Source organism: Hyaloscypha bicolor (assembly GCF_002865645.1).
Source record: "Hyaloscypha bicolor E unplaced genomic scaffold K444scaffold_184, whole genome shotgun sequence".
Classification (NCBI taxonomy): domain Eukaryota; kingdom Fungi; phylum Ascomycota; class Leotiomycetes; order Helotiales; family Hyaloscyphaceae; genus Hyaloscypha; species Hyaloscypha bicolor.
This window is the reverse complement of record NW_020194686.1, coordinates 504,244-526,353: the sequence shown is the minus strand read 5'-3', so window position 1 is coordinate 526,353 and position 22,110 is coordinate 504,244. Positions and strand designations below refer to the sequence as shown.

The 22,110-nt window shown below is 48.9% G+C and overlaps 6 protein-coding genes across 6 annotated transcripts; 2 read left to right on the top strand and 4 right to left on the bottom strand.

Moving 5' to 3' along the window:
• Window positions 1–18: 18 nt before the first annotated feature.
• On the bottom strand, window positions 19–2,198 carry K444DRAFT_622306 (DNA primase, large subunit). The gene is made up of 3 exons (XM_024882074.1): window positions 1,093–2,198; window positions 431–1,038; window positions 19–348 (listed from the first exon to the last, which is right to left on the bottom strand). Exons 1-3 carry the CDS (start codon window positions 1,822–1,824, stop codon window positions 156–158), a joined length of 1,533 nt encoding a protein of 510 aa, XP_024726987.1. The 5' UTR covers window positions 1,825–2,198; the 3' UTR covers window positions 19–155.
• A 7,001-nt stretch (window positions 2,199–9,199) lies between these two features.
• K444DRAFT_604537 (uncharacterized protein) lies at window positions 9,200–10,473 on the top strand. The gene is made up of 3 exons (XM_024878816.1): window positions 9,200–9,609; window positions 9,692–10,184; window positions 10,231–10,473. The coding sequence occupies exons 1-3, from the start codon at window positions 9,231–9,233 to the stop codon at window positions 10,295–10,297; spliced, it is 939 nt and encodes a 312-aa protein (XP_024726986.1). The 5' UTR covers window positions 9,200–9,230; the 3' UTR covers window positions 10,298–10,473.
• Window positions 10,474–15,208: 4,735 nt separating this feature from the next.
• Window positions 15,209–17,007, bottom strand: K444DRAFT_548088 (carboxylesterase; the record flags this gene model as incomplete). The annotated part of the gene is made up of 2 exons (XM_024876351.1): window positions 15,209–16,149; window positions 16,278–17,007. The coding sequence occupies 2 exons, from the start codon at window positions 17,005–17,007 to the stop codon at window positions 15,209–15,211; spliced, it is 1,671 nt and encodes a 556-aa protein (XP_024726985.1).
• A 199-nt stretch (window positions 17,008–17,206) lies between these two features.
• Window positions 17,207–17,874, bottom strand: K444DRAFT_280627 (uncharacterized protein). Its single transcript, XM_024871558.1, has one exon. The coding sequence runs from the start codon at window positions 17,781–17,783 to the stop codon at window positions 17,406–17,408; it is 378 nt and encodes a 125-aa protein (XP_024726984.1). The 5' UTR covers window positions 17,784–17,874; the 3' UTR covers window positions 17,207–17,405.
• Window positions 17,875–17,934: 60 nt separating this feature from the next.
• On the top strand, window positions 17,935–18,317 carry K444DRAFT_638283 (uncharacterized protein; the record flags this gene model as incomplete). Its single annotated transcript, XM_024884231.1, has 2 exons — window positions 17,935–17,964; window positions 18,006–18,317. The coding sequence occupies 2 exons, from the start codon at window positions 17,935–17,937 to the stop codon at window positions 18,315–18,317; spliced, it is 342 nt and encodes a 113-aa protein (XP_024726983.1).
• Window positions 18,318–19,002: 685 nt separating this feature from the next.
• Window positions 19,003–21,771, bottom strand: K444DRAFT_622302 (uncharacterized protein). Its single transcript, XM_024882073.1, has one exon. It carries the CDS (start codon window positions 21,347–21,349, stop codon window positions 19,073–19,075), a length of 2,277 nt encoding a protein of 758 aa, XP_024726982.1. The 5' UTR covers window positions 21,350–21,771; the 3' UTR covers window positions 19,003–19,072.
• Window positions 21,772–22,110: the final 339 nt, after the last annotated feature.

Sequence of the window (22,110 nt, the reverse complement as noted above, 5' to 3'; positions counted from 1 at the left end):
GGGGTAGTCGCTGAAGGCAGTATGGTTGTCTCAATTGCTTCCCCTTGTACAATACCATGCCAAAATCCCAATACTCATAATCATTACCCACACAACGCCATAACACCCCTCTCCTCCTTCCCTTGCCCATCCCCATCACCTACACAGAACGGAACCTAGCCCTCCATCTTAACATCTCCCTTTTCTCCCTCGGCTTCCGTCCCTGCAGGCGTCTTCCCGAGATTCTTGAGCAAGTAACTGCGCTTGAAATACTCGTTTGGGTGCACGATCGTCTCGAGCTGCGCAGCGCCCCACGTGCCGTCCTCTTTGACCTTCTTAATCTCCTGCTTGTGTGCGTATTCGAAGACCCTATTTAGATCAGCCCCCATCCATCGAGTCATCAAAAGAGGGAGCTCGCAGGCTCGCAGGGGAAGGAAGGGGTCAGCCATACCGATTACAAGCCAAATGAAACTTCATCTTCTCCTTATCCTCCTTAACCCCCCTCAGCACCTCGCTATCCTTAACACCCACAGCCTGCAACAACGCCGTCAAATTCTCTGTCGAGAAGTGCCGATACGGACACCCATGGCTCTCTCCCGGTCCAGGTGGATGTTCCGTCAAGATCTTCTGACATGAAAACGGAGAATACCCATTTCCTCTCCTATTTGAATCGCCACCCACATCTCCGTATGCGTGACGCACATTGTAACGGTATTCCTTGTTAAACGTATCATCTGTGATTTTCGAGAATGCCGTGCGCCAGAACACGAGGCATTCTTCGAGGTTGAGCCCGATGCCTTTGAGGAAGAGCGTGTACTGGAGACGGCCGTAGTGTTTGAGATGTGCGTCGCGGCGGAGAGAGCGGTGGAGATTTTGCATGCAGAGTGGGAAGGAGGAGGAGAGGGTGTCGATGTTGCGGGCGGAGATGTCGGCCCCTGGGAGGGCGGTTGTTGAGGATGAGTAAGAGGCGTCGGGAGTTGTGAAGTTGTTTGAAAGATGGGCGAGAATTGGGGTGAGGCGGTCGTCTTCGTCGAGGCGGGGGAGGGCTCTAGAAGTCATCTTGAACTAGTCAGTATACACTCTCCTCCAGATGAAGATGGCAGGAAGACAAACCTCAAGCGCTTTATCTAACCGTCCAGTAAACTCTGCAACAACCATACTCATCTGCTCCCTCCCCGGAACATACGCCTTCCCAGCCCTCAAGAACACCCTCCTCCCCTCCACCAACTCCGGCACGCGTTCCCAATCAACCTTAAACCAACTCTCGCCCTCAAACCTCTCACCCTTCAAGAACCCGCCAGCCGCAGCCCTCAACTCCTCACTCCACCTGCCCTTCTCCTCCTCCCCCACAACCTCCCACTCCAGATTTAAGCCCTCTACAAAAGCTTGCCGCTCCTTGACATCGTTATCCAGAAACCGCAACCGGAACAGCATACTCTCGACCCGACTAAACCTCCTCCTCGAATCCTCCGTACTCGCGAACGCCAGCCGCAGTATAAAGTGCGAATAATGATCCTTCATCCTCTCCTCCTGCAGTTTACCACTCCCGGAACTACTCCCACTCAGCGGGAGATACTTGTCCAGCAGCGGCTTCATATGGGCAGCCGTCTCCGCGGGGGATTTGTTGCGGAAGGAGCAGGCCTCGAGTTCGGCGAGGACGCGCAGCCGGTCGATGGCCCATTGCTCGAACTGCTCGAGGGTGATGTCGGCGGTGGGCGGGAGGGTGTAGAAGTTCAGGCGCGTGGAGTAGGTGAGCGGTGCGTACTGGGGGGTGAGGAACTGTTTCTGGCGGTGGGCGACGTTTTTGCGCTTGCTCTCGATGCGGGAGAAGTCTTGTCGGATCATGGTTGCTGTGCTCCTTTGTCCCCCTCTCAATTGAACTATTTCTCTGATTTGTCTCGATTCCTCGCTCGAGAGTTCAATTGCTCGAATCTTGTGGTGTTGTAATCGTGGCAGGGTGTTCGAAGTTTGACGTGTGGAGTTTGTTGAAGAAGACGCGTAAATTGGTTCCTCGGATGACGCGACTGTTCAACGCGCCAAAAGACACCACACCTCGCTTAGAACACAGGGGTCTCGTATCCTCGGACTTCCTTCAGCACTTCCCTCAGCACTTCCCCCAGCCCTCATCCTCTCCCCCTATTACAATACGTAAACATCTTGGGGGCGAAGGACCTCCGACGTGCAACAAAGTTTTCCTGGCCCAATCGATGGGACAGCAAGCTAATATATATCCTGGATGGGGGATGCATGTGCTTTGGGCGGTATTGAGGCCCAATGTGGAGTTCGTTTATAATTATGCATGATGGTTGCAGAAGAGGTCCTTTTCATTTGGACTTGAGAATGTGATAGACTGCCGCGAGCGAGTTGGATTGACGCCTGCTGTTAGTTTGAGGGTAGGGCGGCCGTTCCGCCGTGGGCTGATGCAATGGGCATTGCATGATCGATCACAGACGAATGGGGGCTGAAAAGGGTCAGTCACAACAAGGAGCACGTATGCCAAATCAACGTCCCTCCACAAGTCAACATCGGTCAAAAAACATTTCATTGCCTAATCGATGCAAGCAAACACAACAAATTACCAAGGGCTCGGTACGAGTTTCCCATTCCCAATAATCGGGCTCTTCGGATCCCCAAAACTGCTCCCACTCCCACTGCTTGCCTTGCGCTCCTCCCTCGCATCCTCCCAAACACTGCCTTTGCCCACCGGACCAAAACCCGAGGGGCCTTCGCCGCTCGATTGTGTGAAGCCGGAAACGTTGCTCAGCATGCTGGAACTGCGGCCGCGGGTTGTGCGGTGGGCTTGAGGGGTGGACGAGAGGCCGAGCATGGGTGCGTAGCCGCTTGTCGCGTAGATACCCGCTGAGGGAGAGTTCCACGTGTATGGAGGTAAGCCGCTGTTCTCAGGAATCGTGTCGCCGAAGGGAGCGCTGAGGTTTTGGGAAGAGGCTGATGGACTGTCGGCATACATTGCTTGTTGGACTGCTTCAATGGCGGCAGTCAACGAACTCAGCGCAGCGGTGCCTTGGGTGATGTTGTCTTGGAGGAGATGGAGACGGTTAGTGTAGAAAGCATTGATCTTGTTCCGCTCCTCACGCTTCGCTTGTCGTTCCCGGTCTTTGCGTTGAACTTCATCCAGGCCCTTGGCATTTGCATCCGTGATCCGGTCGCGACGCTCGTTGAGCAGAGTGATGCGGCTTTCGTATCTTTCATGCTTCTGTTGAAGAGATGCGATCTCTTCCTTGAGAGCGTGGACCTCCTCGTCGGCAGCGAGTTTGGCGGTGTTGAATTCGTCCTGCTTCTGCTTGTGCATCTTGCGTTGAGCCTTGAATCCAGCATGGGAGGATGAATGGCGTGAGCTATCATCTGATGGGATATTCCTCAACTCGGCAATTTCAGCATCGAGAGCAGTGCATGCCTCGTCTGCTTGTCTCGCCTGATGATTGTTCTGGATGATCTTATTCTTTTGCCGATCGTCACTACCACCGGCATTTGCAATGCTGGTACTAAGCTTCTCGATATCCTTGCGTGCAGAACTGAGCTTTGCACGTTGCTCTTTACGTTGGCCTTTCTGCTTGGTTTTCTCGTCATCGAGCTTGACTTTTGCGGAAGCGATGGATGTTCTGAGGGTTGTGATGGGCGAATTTGGTCTTCCTTGAGGGTTGGGTGACAGGCCGGCTGCTGAATCGGTGGTAGGAGAACGGAGGGTCCGAACGCTGCTAGAAAAGAGAACAGAATTGTCAACAGTGCTGATGAAATCGCACTCGTAATTGGACAGAGGAGCAAGACCAAAGATTTCCCCGCTCCATCTAATGTCCTGTCCGGCTGGCTGCTCAGGATCAGTTGTAGCGTTGATTCTTGTGGCATGCCAATCTGTTTGGTTGACCCTCACGAAGAAAGGCTTCTTTTCATCAATGCCCGAAACTTCCGTACCCTTGTCCTCGTTTTCCGGCGGTGTGTGGGTGGGAAAGAAACTCGTATTGAAGCAGACCTCGTCTGATCCAACATAAGTTATCCAGATTCGATCCGCTTCGCTGTGAAATGGGGCATCCCCAAGATTGTTGATGTCTGTTGCATTTGTGCCAGCAGACTCGGCTGCTGTGTGTGAGGTCTCGTACTCCTTTACCATGACAATTTTCGTGCTTGCTAACGCTGCCCATAATGGCTGTTGTATACGAACTTGCGCACTTTGTTTCTTCTTCTTTTTCGTAGTCACTGTGTTGCTGACCGGTAAAGACGTCGAAGAATCGGTGTCTGGTGTGTGTGTACTCGTGGTCGAATCGTTGCTAACATCGACAGCTGCCTTTCCAGCCTCCGGGTCTCCCATAGACGCCGTGCTGTCTCGTTTTTCCCTCCTAACATACCAATCCCTTATGTACCGTACCACCCCTTGTGTTAAAATGTGTATTGCTAAAATGCTTCGAACTAGGCCATGTTTTTTATTCGAACTGTGAGACATCGGCTCGAGCGGATCATCAGGATCAGGAGATGCAAGTAATCCACTCGACGATGATATGATTGCCCGAAGGCCGGTTGGTTTGACGGAACCATTTCGAGAAAAATGCGACACTCCTATGATCCCAAAGCACCACAAGACACTCCTCACACCAGCCTCCCTCCCACTAACCCCGCCTCCCAGAGTCAACGCAATCACCATCTGTGCCAAGTCCAACGCAATATCCTGAAGTGGACTCCATAAGAAGAGCCATACTAACAAAACCAGCGCATCGACGAAGAAGATTGTGGCTATTGAAGGTGTACCCAAGGATCCGTTTAGGATGTCAGGGAAGTTCAATGCTGAGAGGGATGTCGAGGAAGGAGGCACAAAGGTCAAGGTAGCGAAGAGGAGGTGGACGATTGAGAGGAAGGTGGGCGGGATTTGGAGGAGGACGATGAGGATGGCGAGAGTGTCTTGGAGCGGCAGAGACCGCAGAACGGTAGAGAGCTGGTCCAGATGGCCAAGAGAGTGGGACTTCTTGACAGAGTTGCTGACATCGATCTCGCGGTGGTGCCCATTGGAGACGGGACTGCCGGGAGCATTGTGGTACGCCTCGGAGAGGGACGAGTCCGAGTAGCCACTGACCGATGACCGCCTCAAAGTGTGTCCTGGCATCTTGGGATCATTCTGATGGTCTGGCAGTGCTGGGTATCGCGCATGTCCGTTCGTCGCTGGAGGGGTAGCAGGCAGAGGGGGAGTCGAGGAGCTGCTCTCGGCAGCCTTGGCGTGACCATTGATGTGACCATTACTCTTCTGCTTCGTGACCCTCTTGCCTGGTCCTACAAGGCCATTCTCATGCCGAGTGTCTCGCTGGTTCGCGACACCCTGCTGTCGCTTGGAACTGGAGGGCCCACGAGGCGGCATGCGACTGCGCTGACCCAGAGCGACTTCCGAGTCAGCGAGCGAGAGCTATTGCGCACCACCTCAGCCCGGAACAACCAGGGCGAACGGTCTCTCGTACAGCAATTGCAGCGTGGATGGGTCGACCCTAATATCGTGGTGTTTGGGGTCGTCGCGGCGTCATTCGTGTCGTTTCGTGGGCGACGTTGTGGCGAGGTGTGGATTGCGGAAGTGAAGGTTGGAAGTCGATGGTTGTTGCTTGTTGCTTGTTTTGGTGGATGGGACCTTCGGTAGACTACGGTAGTCGCTACGGTAGTCGTTACGGTAGTCTGCGCGGAGGGCGTGACCCTGGCAGTGGAAGCAGGGTAAGGGGAATACCACAAACCACAAACCACACAGCAAAATAAAATGGGGGCGAGGCGGCGAGGGGAGGGCAAGGGAGGGGAGCGGCGGCGTTTGAGCTGCTCCACTTCCTTCCACCGCCAGCCGCGGATGACAGATGGGAATAACAACAGTTGACTGGCTCCGGGACTGGCTGGTGCACCAGGTGCAGGATTTTCAACGCCCAAGGAACAGACAGTAGCAATTGGCTAGGCCTACTTCTGCCCAGCCCAAGCCAGCTTTGAGCTTTTACTTTTTTCCGCCCGTCAGCCCATTGTTTTTTTTTTACTTTGCACAGTCCGTGTTTGTGTGTGAGAGACTGCGAAGTGCTAATAAGCGGGTGGCTTCGACTGGCGCTTTGCATCTGAGATTGCCTCGATGCACCATCAAGACGGCATGCACGCACACAACGCACAGCATCAACAATCATGCGAGCCTTTCTCCGCCTCGCACCTGTACACCTACCTCCTCCTGTTCTTCTACCGGTAGGCTACCAAGAGACAAGCCAGCACACAGGTTATCTAAGCGCACATATCATGTTCATTTCGACACTGTACTATGTATGGCCTACTCGCCTCACCCGACCATCCAAGCCCGAGGATCTCCATTTCCATATCCAGGTCAAGAGTGGAGCTCACCATCTCCTTCCTCGCCGAGAATTAGATAGACCGCCTCACATTCGTTGACACATCTCATGTGCGTTTGACGGGCAGAAACTGTTGTTGTCCACTCACGATTGTGCACTCATCTAATCGTCCTCGATCCAAGCCCCAATCCTCGAGTCAGAAGCGGAATGGAAAATCAAGCATCCCCTCCAATTCCATTCGGCGAACAATGCCCCGTGACGCAGTCTCTGCGTCCACCCTGTCCGCAATAAGGTTGCATCGTCGATCATTGCCTCGATTTTAAACAGATAGGCAAGCACCTGCCCCCTTCCCACTCTTGCGTGCAGACGGCCAATTCTCCGTATCAACACCAATCGAGGGCGTGCGGAGGTTGGACCTGGCCCCTGTCGCCGCGGGGCGGCCTCGACAGTGGGAAGCACAAACCACCCTGCAGTTTTCCGCCGGCACTTGAAAAGCCTTCGCCCAGCGAGTCCCGATCATGGATGTGTGGGCAGCAACATCAGTGGATGCTCTGGACGGCCCTGGTGAAAGTGGTGAGATAAGCCATCACAGGAAGAATGTTTAGCTTGCTCCGATCGCGTGTTTGCTGTGCTTGTCGACGCCGAGGGAGGCAGATCACCGCGGTCCGATAACATCAAACTCAAAAACCCTCGCTCCCTCCCCGCATCTCCTGAAGCCGAGGATGCCGAGACTCACTCACTCCCTTCACACTTCACTGGCAACCCGCAAAAGAAGGGCACAGCCGTTTCGTGCCCCACTTTACTCACTTCTCACTGGCCTGAAAGTTTCATCTTAGGGCTCTGCCAGCAGATGAAACCGGCGGCTGAATCATCATCCCACCTCACCGCATCACCTTAAAACTGCGCGAGGCGGTCACGAAAGCCACACTAACAGCAGATCATCTCGAGAACGTCCAACCAGCATGTCTCGATAGAGCTGCGTGCATGCAACTAGAGGGTGCTAAAGAGTTTTTAATTTGACGTCTGCTTGGACATGCCTAGTCGGTGATGCGCTTTCAGGGATTGTTGCGAAATTTTCGGACAAAAGTTTTTCTTTTGTGTGGTTGATTATTGTGGAGTCACGTGCCACTAGAAGGCCGCAGCTACTCTCACTGTCTACATGGCGGTCTGTTCTTGTGAAAAATTACAGTATCTTACTTAGCTTCTCCCCAAGTGATACAGAAATTGTGTACAGCTAAAGTGCTGCATATTTATATATAGTTCTCCACAATCTAATATCACGAGCACCAGTCTTGGGGCGTGTATGAATAGATAAGAAATTTCCGCTGCCGAATTTATATTTAGGATCTCTATCTCAAACCTTCGAGTTTAGCGAGTCTCAATCGATACAATTCTGCAACTCCTGCCAATACCAGCTTCCAGGAGGATAGATGCTTCAATTTCTTGTTGTTGATGTTGTTGCTAAATTAAACCTTGATGTCAAAACTTCTCCGGACCAGTACTTGCTCAATATATATCGATTCCCGCACCTCCCAATCGCAGGAGTCCGGACACAGGAAGCAGGTTCCACGGCGGAGCAGCATCCTATCGAATGGGCGGGGCAGCACTACCTTGGTTACTCTATCTTTACGGAGGTGGCCACTGGACGCCTTGCCATTAAGACGAAGATGAGGGGTCAGCCCCCAACACTTCACTAGGGTTGTACAACATCCTGGCCAAATAACACATCTCGATCTCCAACTCTTTCGGCAACATCCCTGTTTGATTCGCAGGTCAACTAGCATTCGACTCCAAGAACCAGCGGAGTTTAAATCGCTCGAACCCTATCGAAGAGTAATATGTAAAACTTAAACTTAAATTAATTAAAGACAAAGCTGGATTTTTGATGTTCCTGTCTGAGCGCCTCTACTTTGGGTTAGTGGCCACTAATCGACACCCGAATCGACACCCGGGGAGTCGGGGGGATGGGGTGGGGGGTATCGTTTTACATATTCCCAAATTTGGGGCTCCAAGAACAGATCTGCCTCAGCCTCATCACTTTGCATCTCGGGGCACTCGATACTTTCCATCACAACCTTAGACATCAACAAAATGTAGAACAGTTCCAACATTAAGTTCCATTAACGTTAACGATGAATAGTTGAAGCTAAATTCACCCCCAGCTACAGAACTTCGAGCCTAGTCAAGAACCTTTACTTCGTAGGCGCTTCTATTGGCTTTGGCCGCGGTGGCCGCATCACGACGACAACCCCAGCGCCCATCCTTCAAGGTATCAACTACCAGATCGAATACTCCAAAGCCTTCGGTATGTCTGTGATGCTGTTAGCTATATGATCTCTTTACTTACACTAGTAACTGTTTGGTACGGTAAAATCTTACATTTGCAATGTCTGAGATTGCCGAGTTGTGCTTCCGGCTCGCGAAAATTGGAATCGAACTTGGACACAGTGTAATTCAATGAATTTCTGATTCGTGATCTGGATCGAGTATCTAAAATGATACTTGGTTCGTATACGCGTAAATGTCACCGCCGATTTGACTCAAATCCTCGACACTGGTGATGTGGCGTTGCTGGGAGTTGTTGCCCTGTTGCTTGAAGGTTGGTTTGACATAAAACCAGAAATTAAGAGAGAAATGGTGGAGTGAGGAAGGAAACAAGGATATTTGTGCTTCAGAAGCGATGCGGCAAAAGTCGCTCCAAATAAGTCATCTCGGAATGCCAGTGATGCGTTGGCGCTGCAGAGAGGCTGAGCAACGCCCGACTTGTTCGTGAAAACCACCAACGTGCTAATTGTGCTGGTGCAGCTCTGCGTAGCAGACAACAATACAGCTATAAAAATTTTAAACTCCTGCTTCACCATCTTCACCATATTGTACGAGATAAATATGGGTTCTACTTCAACTCGAGTAGGAGGGATGGAAATAACGCCATCAACACCGGCCGAAGGGATGCTGGAGACTCAATCACTCTCGATTACTGGTGACGGCACGACGCATATTACAACACATCAGCTTCCAATAGAGAGTCAAATACTCACACAGAAAGAAGTGGATGCAAAACCTTGGAAATTTATTGGCTATCCAGGATATTCCTCCTTCCTGGCATCCGAGACGGACTTACTTATCTTCCGACGGTTCGGTGCTACGAGTGCACGTATTGCACTGAAGCTACAAGATAACGTTGTGGTACTAGAGGAGGAATTATCCAAGCTAGATGGGAACTTTGCTCGAAGGGAGGCGAAGGACGTCCAAAATGGATCTTTCCGGATTGAACAACCGGACCGTGAAAAGGTGATGAATCAGTTGCACAACGCTTTGCTAGAGTACAGTGAGTGTCCCTGTGTTTCTTGCTGCCTTTACGTGTTGTAGTTGAGGTTATAAAATGGCTCTTTCTGACACAAGACTGCCAGATGCGTTCATGCTCCAGCAGGTAGAACTGAGAAAGTTCCCCCCACCAAGCGAGCACGACGTAGAAAACATATCAAACTGGCATTGGAACCATAGCCATTGCGCCATATCCAAAGAAGAACAGCAATACTTAACACATGTGCACGATTTATTCAGCTTAGTTCCACGGATCAAAACTCCATTAAGGCGTCTGGTGGATAAGTCGAGAAGCTTCAAGATGCATTGGCTTTGGAGGCAGGAAAAAGTACCACAGCTACCGCTCTATGATAGGGAGGAAATTTTCTATGTTTCAGATAGAAAGATTGACCGCTTGATGACGGTTATCATCATCACGATTGGCACTGTGATGCTGATTGCTCCGATGTGGATTTTGTGGAGCTTGAAGGATGCCAATGTGAAACTTGGGACTATTACTGCTTGTATGCTCTTCTTTTTGGGTTTGGTATCATATACGACAGTTGCTAAACCGTTTGAAACTTTGGCTGCTACTGCAGCGTAAGTTCTCTTCAATGACTTTGAATATTTCTAATCCAAAAACCAGATACGCGGCAGTTTTGATGGTGTTCCTGCAGCTGGGAACAACAAATTCACACCCGATAGCTTCGTAAAGAAGTGGGGGATGTAGAGCTTGAATGCCAGACATATTGCAGACGTTAATGAGTGGCAATCTGGAGGGCTGCGAGATTCAGGGGAAGAGGTCGTGATCGCTTGCCATCGGCTGGTTTATGGATAAGTGCCTAGATTGAAATGAAGATAGAAAAGTTGGCAGAAATCCAAAGGTCATTTCTAGAGGATTAATAGCTGTTCGTTTCTCGTATTTAATCTCAAAGGTATGAGTTTTCTACCAAGTAGTCTGACGAATATAATCTGCTTAAATAGAATCTAAAATAAACTTTAAAAGACGACCCTTAGACTTATTTCAATTGACAGTAGTAAGAGCATTATTTACTATCTACTACCTTAATCCTATCCCTTCTCAAGGAAGGCTGAAAGGCACTTAGTAAAAGTTAATAAGAAGAGTATACCTGACTGTGGCCAAGCCGAAGTAGACTCGAAGCGAGCCCAAAAACGGATTCTTCTTAGAATTCTTACGGTGAATTAGGGGTTGCTTAGGGTTACTTAGCCTTAGCTTAGATTAGAGCAGAAACTACTCTGTTTTAAAAACTGAGGTGGACTTGGAGAGGCCAGGTCTACTCATTTCTCTGCCTTTGGAAACACGCTCACGGGCTCACCACTTTCATGTGTCTTGGCCGTCAAGCCACTCCACTCATCTGCTTCAGGGGCTTAACCTTCTAGAAACCGACTAACAATTTTCAACTTTCAACTAGGTCCCACGGACTTAAGATCCGGCAAGTTTCTTTCGTGGCTATTGAGGCCGAATCTTGGATTTGCGTCAATTTTATATGAGTATCTGAGTACTTGTTGGCTATCAGATATCCTAAGAAACGTGGGATTGGATATATTAACGTTGCGAAAAGCGCGAAAGACGAATTGAATCTTCCCCTGGACCTCGCTTACTCCAGGGGAGAAGCTTTTCCTATTTGTGGGAAGTTCCCACCATAGGTATTCATTTGACGGGAAAAGATACCCGTGGGTGCTCCCGCCACGTGCCCCCAAAGAGAACCCCGAGTCTTTTCGGGTTAGAGATAGAATCCAGCCCTGATGGTTCGATCAGGACAAGGGTTTTTTTGCATTGGAAACAAAGCAGCTCTTGATGGCTGATTATGCAGCCCTGGCGGGGTCAAGGCAGATTCGAGAAAGTGTATAAAGCTTGTATCGATTTGTTACCATGTCTAGTCTCGTTGCCATAGTGTTGAAGTTGGTCTAAAGCTACCTCTGCCTCGGCCAATCCATCTCTTGGAACAAGTTCAACGTTTCACTTACGTGCAGAGGCCAAGAACTCGAGGAATGAACTGTGGTCATATATCTTTACAGCCTTGTCTCTCATCACACATAATGACTTGATAGGTTGTGGTGTTCTAGCTCTAATTTCTCACTGCGATGCTTCCCGTTCCTTTATCCTCGAAGGGCAAATTTCTTGGCATCAGCCTTGTGACTTCCTTGATATCCCTCAAAGTCTCCTGCTTTATCGCAGAATGAAACTTTTGCTCAAAATTTCTCGACACTGGGTAATCACACCCTTTAAAACTTATTCAGAGACTACGTCCTTCCCCCGAAGCTCCGCCTATTACGCGGTCGAAACTCGCCCTGGGGTATGGGGGCTTATTATCCTATCCACTTCCCTGAGCAGAAAAGGCAGATTGAACAGTATCGAGCAGCCCATTACTTATGCACTCCGAACCTGCTTTTGTAAACAGCTGAAGGGCTCCTCTAGGGGCTGGGATTCCAGCGCTGACGGTGAGGTCACTAGGCTGCTAGAGCTTCCACTGTGGAACATGGAACCGTTGAGTGTACACAGTCTCAAGTAGCCTGAGCCTACATACCGAAGCAACTCTATGATAATTGTTCCTTTGAGGCCAAAAACATGTTGACCAGAATCAAGCATCCTCTATGCCAACTCCTCGCCATCCTCAACGAGACCATCTTCTTCCGCGATCCTCCCATTGAGATCCTCGTCTTGTGCTTGTGTACTTCTATTATCACCATTAATAACTTCTATATCCGTTATATCTTCTTCTTCTCCTTTTATTTAGCTATCCTGTGGGCGAGTAATTTTTCCTTAGCTGTCTAGATGCTCAACCAGGCTTGGCAAAAATACTTTTGGTATCGATAAGGTATTGATACTGGATAGTATTAGTAAGGTATCGCAAGAATCGATATGTATCAATACCGAATCAATTCTTACCCCTTAAATTATCTCTGTCTTTTATTATTTAATTTATATAATAAAACATTTATATATAATTCCTTTAATTTCTAGTCTTTCTATAAAAAGAATTACTTACTATTATTAATAAAAGTTAATAATATCTTAAATTTAAAATAGCCCTCGTATTCGTATTTCTTATCGGGACGCTTATTATAAGCGAGCCTCACGAAAATCTCAAAAGCTTATTTTTGCTTAAAACAGCCGTATTGAGATGAATTTTAGTCTAAAGTATAAGATAAGTAGAATATTTGCGCTACCAAAAGTTTTCTTATAAGAGAAGTGGTTCTAAAGTTAATTGCAATTAAAGGGAGGGATTGGGTTCTGGGAATCGATACTTTATTAATAGTATCGATACCTTACGATTCTGGCATCGATACGTATCGATACCGGAAATTAGGTATTTCTGCCAAGCCTGTGCTCAACACCAGCTGTCCAAAATTTAAATTTGCATCTTTTCTCAACTACAGCAGAACCTCGCTATAACGATTGCCTCGGGACCGAGAATATTTAACGATATTGCGAGGTTATCGTTAACTTTTGGTGGTGACAGGGGTTTGGGACCGAAAATATCTAACGATACTGCGAGGTTTTTGTATGGGGTGCACGGACCAATCGTTATATCGAGGGATCGTTATAGCGAGGTTCTGCTGTACAACTTCCCCCCCAAAAAAATTACATTGCACGCCTTCCTGATCTTGGATCGAGTTCGGATGCAGCGATTGCCATTCTAGTGCTAGCATCAGTCATCGCCAACGAGGGCTGGGAAGGTCTTTTTCAACTCGTAGGCAAAGGCTCAAGTCATCCGCTTGGAGATTCATTCCGAATGCAATTTCACGGACATGATTCTAATTCACCTTCTCGATCATGGTATCGTGTCACAGCCGAGCGCTTCAGTATATTACTAGCAATTGCCAAATAACAGTTCCTCCCCACCCCGCTCCGATCTTTGAATCCTTTGGACTTCACTCAAAGCACCTCACAGCCGCCTCTATTTTGTTATATAAAGCCACATTTCTGGAGACTTCTCACTCTAAGCCAAACAAGCAGCCTACCGAGAAACATTTGGAACTGATGTACGCTCAGCAGTGCATGTTATCAGGGATCAGGAAATCCTCAGTGAGGTACCAATTATGGTCGTGTCTCTCCCATTCCCTGTGACTGTGAGCATCTCTCAGTCTTGGGATTCTGGATTTCTCTTGAGAGCGCTGAGTTTGTTGTCAAGGTTAATTTTGTTCTCATTCTCAGACGACGTGATGAATGTAGACTTCGTTACTGTATCATGGTTGCATGCAGCCGTCCAAATCACGATTCAATTAAAATTGGCTCTGGGGCCGGGATGTGCGCAATCTCAACTTCCTTGATATTCCAAGATCCTAAATCCAGACCCCCAATAGAAGGCAAAGAGGTCGTTTAGTAGACGCTTGCACAATGGCAAGTGCATCTTTATTATACACACATTTTCCAAGCGCTATCCTCAGTACCGAAGCTGCACCCGATGAATCCCCTATCTCACTATCCAATCAAATATATACCTTATCTCATACCTAGAAGTACCACCCAGAATTCTGTAACATCATCAATTTTCAAGAGGGTGATTCTCGCTCTCTCGCCCGTCGCTCCACTCGCTCCCCAGCCCCCCAACCAACAGCCCTTTTTTGATAACTACTTCAACGGCGGATTGTACCTTGGAACAAAGGACAAGAATCCCAAAATCTGCCATTATCGCTGGAAGTCTCTGCTATCACTTTCACCGCCACTGTCAACAAACAGATCCGAATAACTTGTGTCCGAGACCGGGATTCGATCAACGACAAGGGAAGATGTGAAGCATGCTCACAGCCAAAGGAGTAAGATGCTGGTTGGAGGACTAGTGTAACAATACTCATATATATTGTCTTGGCTGGAGGAAGAATTAGTTTGTTGCCCATTAGCTGCCTTCAATCGGTTGTACGTAATTTCTGGAGTGAGCTAGGCTCGAAATCTAGCAATTTAAAATTCTGTACAGCGATAGCTTTCCAAGGGGAACGTCACCAAGACTAAGCTCTAAATTTCTGCATTCTAAAGTCTATATGAATTTAAGCAACGCAGAAACTTCAGCATTACTTTTAATACGATTCCCGAGCGCAACTTTAAGACTGGGTCATCGGTGCATTGCAGGAACCCCCTCTGTAATGATGTTTGATTAGCGTTCCCCCAGACAACCATCGATATAGATATACACCGGACTCTGGTCCGCGACACAGCCCCACTTCCGTCCAAAAAACATCAACTTTCCTCACTTCCCCTCAACACCCACTAAACATAGGTATAAGCCACTCCATACGCCTCGCCACAGCATGTTCCGCAACTCAACTGACTTGGCAAATGTCTGGAGGACTTCCATCCCCAAAACCCCCCGTAACTTCCTGAGCCATTTCTTTCATTTCTCTCTTTCACGTCTTCGTCCAAAGTCAATTATACTAACACGAGAACAAAGCATTCACCCTGAACATATTCAAAATTATCGTTTGATGTATCTGTTGTCACTACCATTATTGCTATTATCAGACGAATAGGAACATTTGTGTCCGCTTTGCCTAAAGGCTCAACCTCTTTGTTTTACCCAATTATGTATGGGCAAGACAGTGGCGTTACTCGACTCCAAGAGATAGAATAAGAGAACCGTTAAAGGTGTGAAAAGCCTTTCCCCTCACGCCAACAACTCCCTCGCTACCTCAAATGTATTCAGAAACTCAATTCCATCCTTCCTAAACGTATCTGGCTCGATGAACGGCCCGGTCGCATTAAGAACCATATTCACCGGGTTCCTAACGTCATATTTTGGCCAGTAGGGCAACGTCAAAGCCCCAATACTCGACAGATTTGCCTCCTTCTCGGGGTTCGGGTCCAAACTATACACAAACCTCACATACGCATCCGCAATCGCCCTCGCAAGCCGCAAACCTGCATCATACTTGGGGCTCGGTCCCAACAAGCCTGAAATATTCTGGAAACTAAACGCTACATTGTCAAAGTGTTCAACCCCTTGTAACGCAGTCTTGCCGTACAGCACCGTGTCAAAGCGGTAACTGTACACGTCCTTCCCCGCCTGGGAGTAGAGTTCACACATCTTGCGGCGGCCGGAGACCATCACCATGTCGCCTCCAATCGCGGCTCCACGCCGCCATTGCAGACCTTTAGATGGGAACACGGAGCAGTTTGTTATTTCATACGGTGGCTCGTGGCATGGATCGTTGGGATACAGTTCGAACAGTTTGCGGATTGTGGGTGGCGAAAGGGCGTAGGAACGCCAGAACATCAAACCATTGAAAAGGTCGGTCTCTGTGTTGGGCACTGGGGAAGAGATACTGAAGCTCGTTCCTTCATCTGTATTCGCCCCGATCAAAAGGGGCACGGCGTTGAACTTCCCATCTCGGATAAGCTGGCTTGGATATCCGGTCAGGAAATCGCCATCGATGATCGGATTCCAGACTTGGCTTGGAGCTGCTGCGAAAAGGGTCGAAGAGTTGAGATTCCTGAGACACGCGAGCTGGTTTGAAGCAGTCCAGCAGCCTACGGTTCGGGTAAGGTTTTCGACTGGCGGGGAGTAGTACGATAGATCTTGCACCTGTGCCCCCGTCGGTCCACCGCCTAGCGACGAATAAGCAACGTATTTCTTTAGGGAGGGAAGAGCCGGGAGCGAGCCGGGAGCATGAAACGTCCTCCCGACCAGTGAGATAAGGAGCTTGGGTTATAGGACAAAGGAATAGGTTGGTTACTTTCCATAATCGCTGCGCGAAACAGGCGATCGTCCCGTCCGTCATAGCTGAAGAGATGGTACGCAATGCTCTGCGCGCCGGCGCTCTCGCCCCAGATCACCACGCGCTTGGGATCGCCGCCAAATGCTTGGATGTTCTCTTGGATCCATCGCAATGCCATTCGCTGGTCTAGGAAGCCGGCATTGCTGCTTCCTTCTGCCAGGAGAGCAGGTGTTTGGAGGAATCCGTACATGTTGAGGCGGTAGTTCATTGATACGGCGATTATGGGTTTCCCCATGTCTTGGCTGACCTTTACGATTCCCGAGAGATTGTACTGTGGGTCAGCTGTGGAGCCTGTATACAAGCCGCCGCCAAAAATCCAAACCAGGACAGGGAGAAGTTCTTGCTTTTGATTCGTTGAGTTTCTTTCAGATGGCCGAATGACATTCAGACTCAGGCAGTCCTCGGATATGTTGAAGGCGGTGTGGTATTGCATGCAGCTGTAGCCGTAGGTAGACGCATCGTGGATGTCGGAGAAGGATGTGTTTATGCTCTGAGGCCAGCGGTAGCGCAGCTGGCCGATTGGAGGTTGAGCGTAAGGGAGGCCGAGGAAGACATTCTGGTCCCATCCTGTGAGATATTTGCCTTGATATGTGCCGTTGAGAGTTTTGGCTGTTGGTGGTGGTGCTTGGGCTGTGGCATTCGCTACCAGATGCAAAAGTGTTGCTACTGAAATATGGAGGAACCTCATCGTGGAAAGCAAGAAAAGGAAACGTCTTGGAGCAGGAAAAATGCACCCGGAGGGAAAATGGCTTTTTATACTGTTCGGATTGATAACTATAAATAAACGGGTAATTGTTGCATCAGCATTGGAAGTCTTCTCGACTTCAAGGGTAAAAACGCTTCTGATTGGAGGAAAATCCCCCGGCCGCCACTTTGCGGAGTGAGGAGAACGCAGGAATGAGAGCAGTAGGGATTGACGCCCATGACGCTTGTTTAGATGTAAACTCAAAGCCTGGGGGCTTCTCACAGCCACTGGGATTGTGGATGGAGGGGGTGGTTGGTGATGGACTTTCTGTGCAGCCCAGCAGCTGAAGGTGGAGACGCGCTGACAGGTAAAGCTTCGCAGTTAGACCCACAGAAGTTTACTTACGCAGCAATCATTCGAAGTACACTTGATGAAACAACTTTATAGAGCGGATATAGACGCCGACTAGAATGTGGATGGATTGGAGATGAAGAGGCTGGGTGAGAGTTTCGACGGGGGGGCGAGAGACCGAATATTGCGCAGAACAGCGAGAAAGCAGCCAGGGTCTGGAGGTCGTTGAAGGAGAGGGCTTCGCCAATGTTGAGGTGGATTGATGCCGTTCTGTGCTTCGCGGCAGCTGGGTATGGATTAGCGTAGGGCGCGCGATACAGAACCCACTGCGTGGTGAGCCCCCGCATGCTTATCCCGCCGCCCATCGGCAATGGGTGAGTGTCTGCCATTGCATCCTTGATAATATGAGAAGTGATCTCAGCTGGCATAGCAGTCGTGTTGCCATGGAACACGGCATGGCAAGGTGTCAGACAGATTGTAACACTGACCCTGCCATGAAAGTAACTAAGGTTCGGCCCGTGACGGCACAGCGGTGTGCTTGAGCGCAAAGCCGAGACTCGAGTGTGCCTGGCTGTGATCATGGGATTCTCCAATAGGACCAGAGTGAAAGTAAGTTCAAACCATCACTGCTCTGGTCAGATGATGGGAAGTCTACAGTCGATTCCATCCACCGGTCCTCACGTACTGCATCCCTGGAGCGTCAGGAACTTGTTCGCTGCATCGAAGAACGTGCTCGGTCCTTCCCCGCCTACGACTCCCCTGGACTCATTAAACCGTTAGTGCAGCGATACGGAGTATCGAACCAATACAGAGATCACTATTGTTGGTTTTCTGACGGACCATATCCGGACGGCAATATCGAATCTACTTTCTTCGTCTACATCCAAACAAACTGCACTGGAGGCGGAACGAACTTTCCTCGATTGAAGGCGCCGGAGGAAGAAAGTGGTGCGATTCATTGATTGTGATCAACCTTATGACGCTAGAATCACGTTTTAACCGATTACGGGGAATGCTCTCTTTTGGAAGAATCTTCATCCTGATGTGCAGGGACATAAAGCGACTTTGCAAGAGGAGCCTCCAGTAACCCCGAGGATGAAGACTGGATTAAACATATGGGCGTGGGTGAAGGTTAATAAGCCAAAATCTGAGCTTTGATGTGTATGGATCAATATCTGGTACAATAACAGATCGGACCTACGAAAAATAAAACTCCAAAATTGTCTGTCTTACAGTCGCACCTTGCAAAGGCCCTGGCAGGCAATGAGAACGATTTGATTACCATAAGTGGATTTTTTTCAGGGGAGGCTCTGTATCTTCTCGCTGAAATTCCAATGAAGGACGTCACTCAAATACTGTATACGAAATAAGCTTCTATGATATCGAGGGCAAATACCGACCAGTTAAAATTTCGAGATGCAACCCCAAGGGATTTTCGTAGTCGCACTCTACTAACCGGACCTGCAGACAGACAGTCTATGGGCTGACTGTTAGAACGCTTAATCGGAGGGAAGTAGGATACGTACTGCAACATAAAACTTGGGCACGAAGCTACTGGTCGAAAGCTACTCGATCTGGTTGGTATCTTTTGGACGGGTCTGATATACTTGGCATTTCTGGGAACAAAGTCATACGTAAGCCAAAGAAGACAATTCGAAAAGTTATTCCTGTGGATAAGAAGCATTTTCGCCCGTTAATTAACATGTTTGGATTAGATTTATGAATCATTTTTGCGCCCAAAGAGAGACTTGAGGCGCCACTTCGACCCAAGTCTCGCACCCAGAAGTTTCTCAACCTCGGCCCAATATTCCCTCGATTCCGAGTATCTCTCCTTCTCCCTCCTCTTTCGCACTTCGTTAATGATCACGTTGCCGTTAAGCATAACTTCCTTAGGAGAAAAACCTCTTTCCAACAGAAAAGACACGGTCTCAAGCCTCTGGCTAGACGAAATACGATACGAACTTGAAACTGAGGGATCGTTGATGCCAGGATAGCCAAATACAGCATTCTCCAGGAGTGAGGTACAGTTCTTTCTTAGTTTGAGTTTGGTAGCGTTTTGTTCCGGCTCAAGCTTCACTTTCAAGTATGGCAGAACGCAGAATTGCGACATAAGTCCAAGAAACGTATTTCCCCGAGCACGAATCCCCTGAGTGGCTTCCTGGGTGGATGGCCAATAAAAACTCATTACAGATCCTTCGTGTTGCAAGTATGGCTCTGCAATGTCGCTAGCTTCACTGTTCAGCTTGCTAAGGACCCGCACAAGTTCAGAGGCATTTGTTGGCGAATCCTCAACCTGCGACGCGTACCATATTGACTTGTTGAGCATGTCCCATGATAGTCCCATGCTGTTGCTACGCAGATTGGCCTTCTCTGGTAATCTGATAGTTTCTGCTCTGAGGAGCAGGAGATACGGATCGAACCCTTCCGGTAACCTGGAGCAGATGCCTTCCCATACTGAAGGTTGCAATGCCCAGTCTCTCGCAGTTCGATGAAGAAAATTGACTGTTCCGTCCGGTGAGATTTCCAGAATACCCCGAGTCTTACTGTCCAATCGCCGTTTCATGATGTCCACAATGCCACTTCTGGCATGTGGAAAAAGAGAATTGATGTCGCAATTCAGGGACTGCTTTTCGTCAGATAGCCACAGCGTCAGATAGCTGAGCGGCCCTACAGCGGTCTTAAATGTGACAAGTAGTTTTGAGGATGCTGTGACGTTGCGGCTGCTTATTCGAGACAAAATAGCATCATAGAGCTGTGCTATGTCGATAGGAAGTTGGTCTACAGTTTCCTGGAGTTCTACCAACCCATCGCCTTCTGTGAGAGCCTCAAGCAGTGACTTTACCACCAAAGATACCCAGAGGAATACCCCGTCTGCCTTTCTCACTACATCTCCAACAAGACGGGCAGTCTCGGTAGGAAATATGGTCTTTAGTTCCAGGAAGCCCCTATTGCCCTCGAACTTGACCCCAACGAAATGAGCCATATCTGCAGTTGTAAGCTCCTGCATGCGAAGCATTGGATTCAGATTGAAGGCATCATTGAACTCAGTCCATTGTCGACTGGCAACACAAACTTTTATTCCGTTCCTGTCATTGATATGCTGGATCAATTCTAGAACTTGGAGTGGTGGTGATTCAAATTCGTCGAGTCCATCGATGAAGAGGGCAAGCCTCATTGTTCTGCCACACTTCGAGAGAAGAACTTCAAACGATTCTTCTAACTCCCACCGTTGCCACGGTGGCATCTTCGTGACTCTCCGGAGAGTTAGGAATAATGACCAGCGCCTGGGAGCGACTTCCGGAACCAACGACGGATTTAATTGTAAGACTTGGTACAAGAGAGTTCTCACAAGACCTTCACAAGATTTCTGGAGATCAGATCCGGCGACCCAAGCGTAGTAACTTGTGATCAACAAAGCAAAATTATCTGCCCATTTTTGCAAGTGTGGCTTCAACAAACGATGCTGAAGAATGTACTTCATCAATGTTGATTTACCTGATCCGGGCTTTCCAGTTATCCAGTATGGCTGATCTGTGGAGTTTTCCAACCAATCCGGGAAGCTCGACCAAAGCTGTTTGCCATCGAGTTCTCCAGGCTCTCTTTGAAAAATCCAGGAATAAGTTCTCTCAAAAGCCTTGGGAATGGCTCCTTCTCGTCCTTGGATGGTTTCAAAAACAAGACTGTGGACGATGGCTTTTTGAAACGAGGTTTTGATCTTCTCTGATAGTCCGGTTCGACCTTCTGGCTCTCCCTCGTTCCAATTACGTTGTCCTGGACGCTGCTGTTGATTCCATAGGCAGTCGACCAATTCCTCATGAATGCGTATAGTCTCTGGGGACCTCCCATCATTCAATGCCTCGATTACAGTTTCTGTGATTGATTTGCTCCCAGCGTCCAACATGGAACTGTTATAGCTTTTACTTTGGGGCTCATTCATCGGTCCACGCGGAGTCTTATCCACTCGTTCATCAAGCCGTCTAAGCATGTCAATCATATCGTCCAGCCTTTCGCCGAATTTGATATCTCGTTGCTCGCTTCGCTTCGATTCGTCCCCGTAAGTCCGTCAGTCACGGAGGCAAACTTGGTGCTATGAGTGGTTTTTACCAAAGACAAAACAGTGTCGCAGTCATCATACGACCCTTGGTCTTCTCCAACTTTTTAATCATGCTGTCTGTCTTCGGGGCGTTCCATACACTTCCCAGTGCCCTTCGTATGTTACCCCGCGCCATCTTCAGCCTAGACTTCGGATGCTCCTTCTGCTTTCCCTCCCTTCCCGAGAGCAAATCTCGCTTTTCCAGCTGGTACAGTGCTTCTTGGAACTGGGTGAAGATCTCTTCGCATTCCTCGCTGATTTTAACCAGTTGATATTGGGCAGCCGTATTGTGCCCCTCACCACGCGGCAGCTTCCCGACTCGGTCCTTGATTTGAGTAATCAAGGCCGTCAAGTCTTTCGCTATGGTTGAGAATTCAACTTCCTTGGACGTTTCACCAGAGGGGGATCGATAGATTTCGTACGAGGCAGATAAGAGATGCTTCCCAAAGTCCACAAATTGGACCACACCAGCAGCTATCGATAGAGTACTCATTGGATCTATCATTATGTCGATTACACCGCTTGTGAGAATACGATAATTCGGGTGCGTGGAGGTGCTTTCAGATCTTCAACCTATGTCCATGGATCCCTTGCGGTGTTTGTTTGGATTTCAGGTTGAGCATAATGGTAGCCGTCTCAGCTCAGCCTCACCAGGCAGAACT

What these genes read in the sequence shown, in the direction of transcription:
- K444DRAFT_622306 (XM_024882074.1), bottom strand. Translation starts at nt 1,824, where the DNA reads ATGATCCGACAAGACTTCTCCCGCATCGAGAGCAAGCGCAAAAACGTC. An exon ending in GGTTAGATAAAGCGCTTGAG is followed by an intron (nt 1,039 to 1,092) that starts GTTTGTCTTCCT and finishes GACTAGTTCAAG; the next exon opens with ATGACTTCTAGAGCCCTCCC. An exon ending in TTTCATTTGGCTTGTAATCG is followed by an intron (nt 349 to 430) that starts GTATGGCTGACC and finishes TGATCTAAATAG; the next exon opens with GGTCTTCGAATACGCACACA.
- K444DRAFT_604537 (XM_024878816.1), top strand. Translation starts at nt 9,231, where the DNA reads ATGCTGGAGACTCAATCACTCTCGATTACTGGTGACGGCACGACGCAT. An exon ending in CAACGCTTTGCTAGAGTACA is followed by an intron (nt 9,610 to 9,691) that starts GTGAGTGTCCCT and finishes CAAGACTGCCAG; the next exon opens with ATGCGTTCATGCTCCAGCAG. An exon ending in ACTTTGGCTGCTACTGCAGC is followed by an intron (nt 10,185 to 10,230) that starts GTAAGTTCTCTT and finishes TCCAAAAACCAG; the next exon opens with ATACGCGGCAGTTTTGATGG.
- K444DRAFT_280627 (XM_024871558.1), bottom strand. Translation starts at nt 17,783, where the DNA reads ATGCCAGCTGAGATCACTTCTCATATTATCAAGGATGCAATGGCAGAC.
- K444DRAFT_622302 (XM_024882073.1), bottom strand. Translation starts at nt 21,349, where the DNA reads ATGATTGACATGCTTAGACGGCTTGATGAACGAGTGGATAAGACTCCG.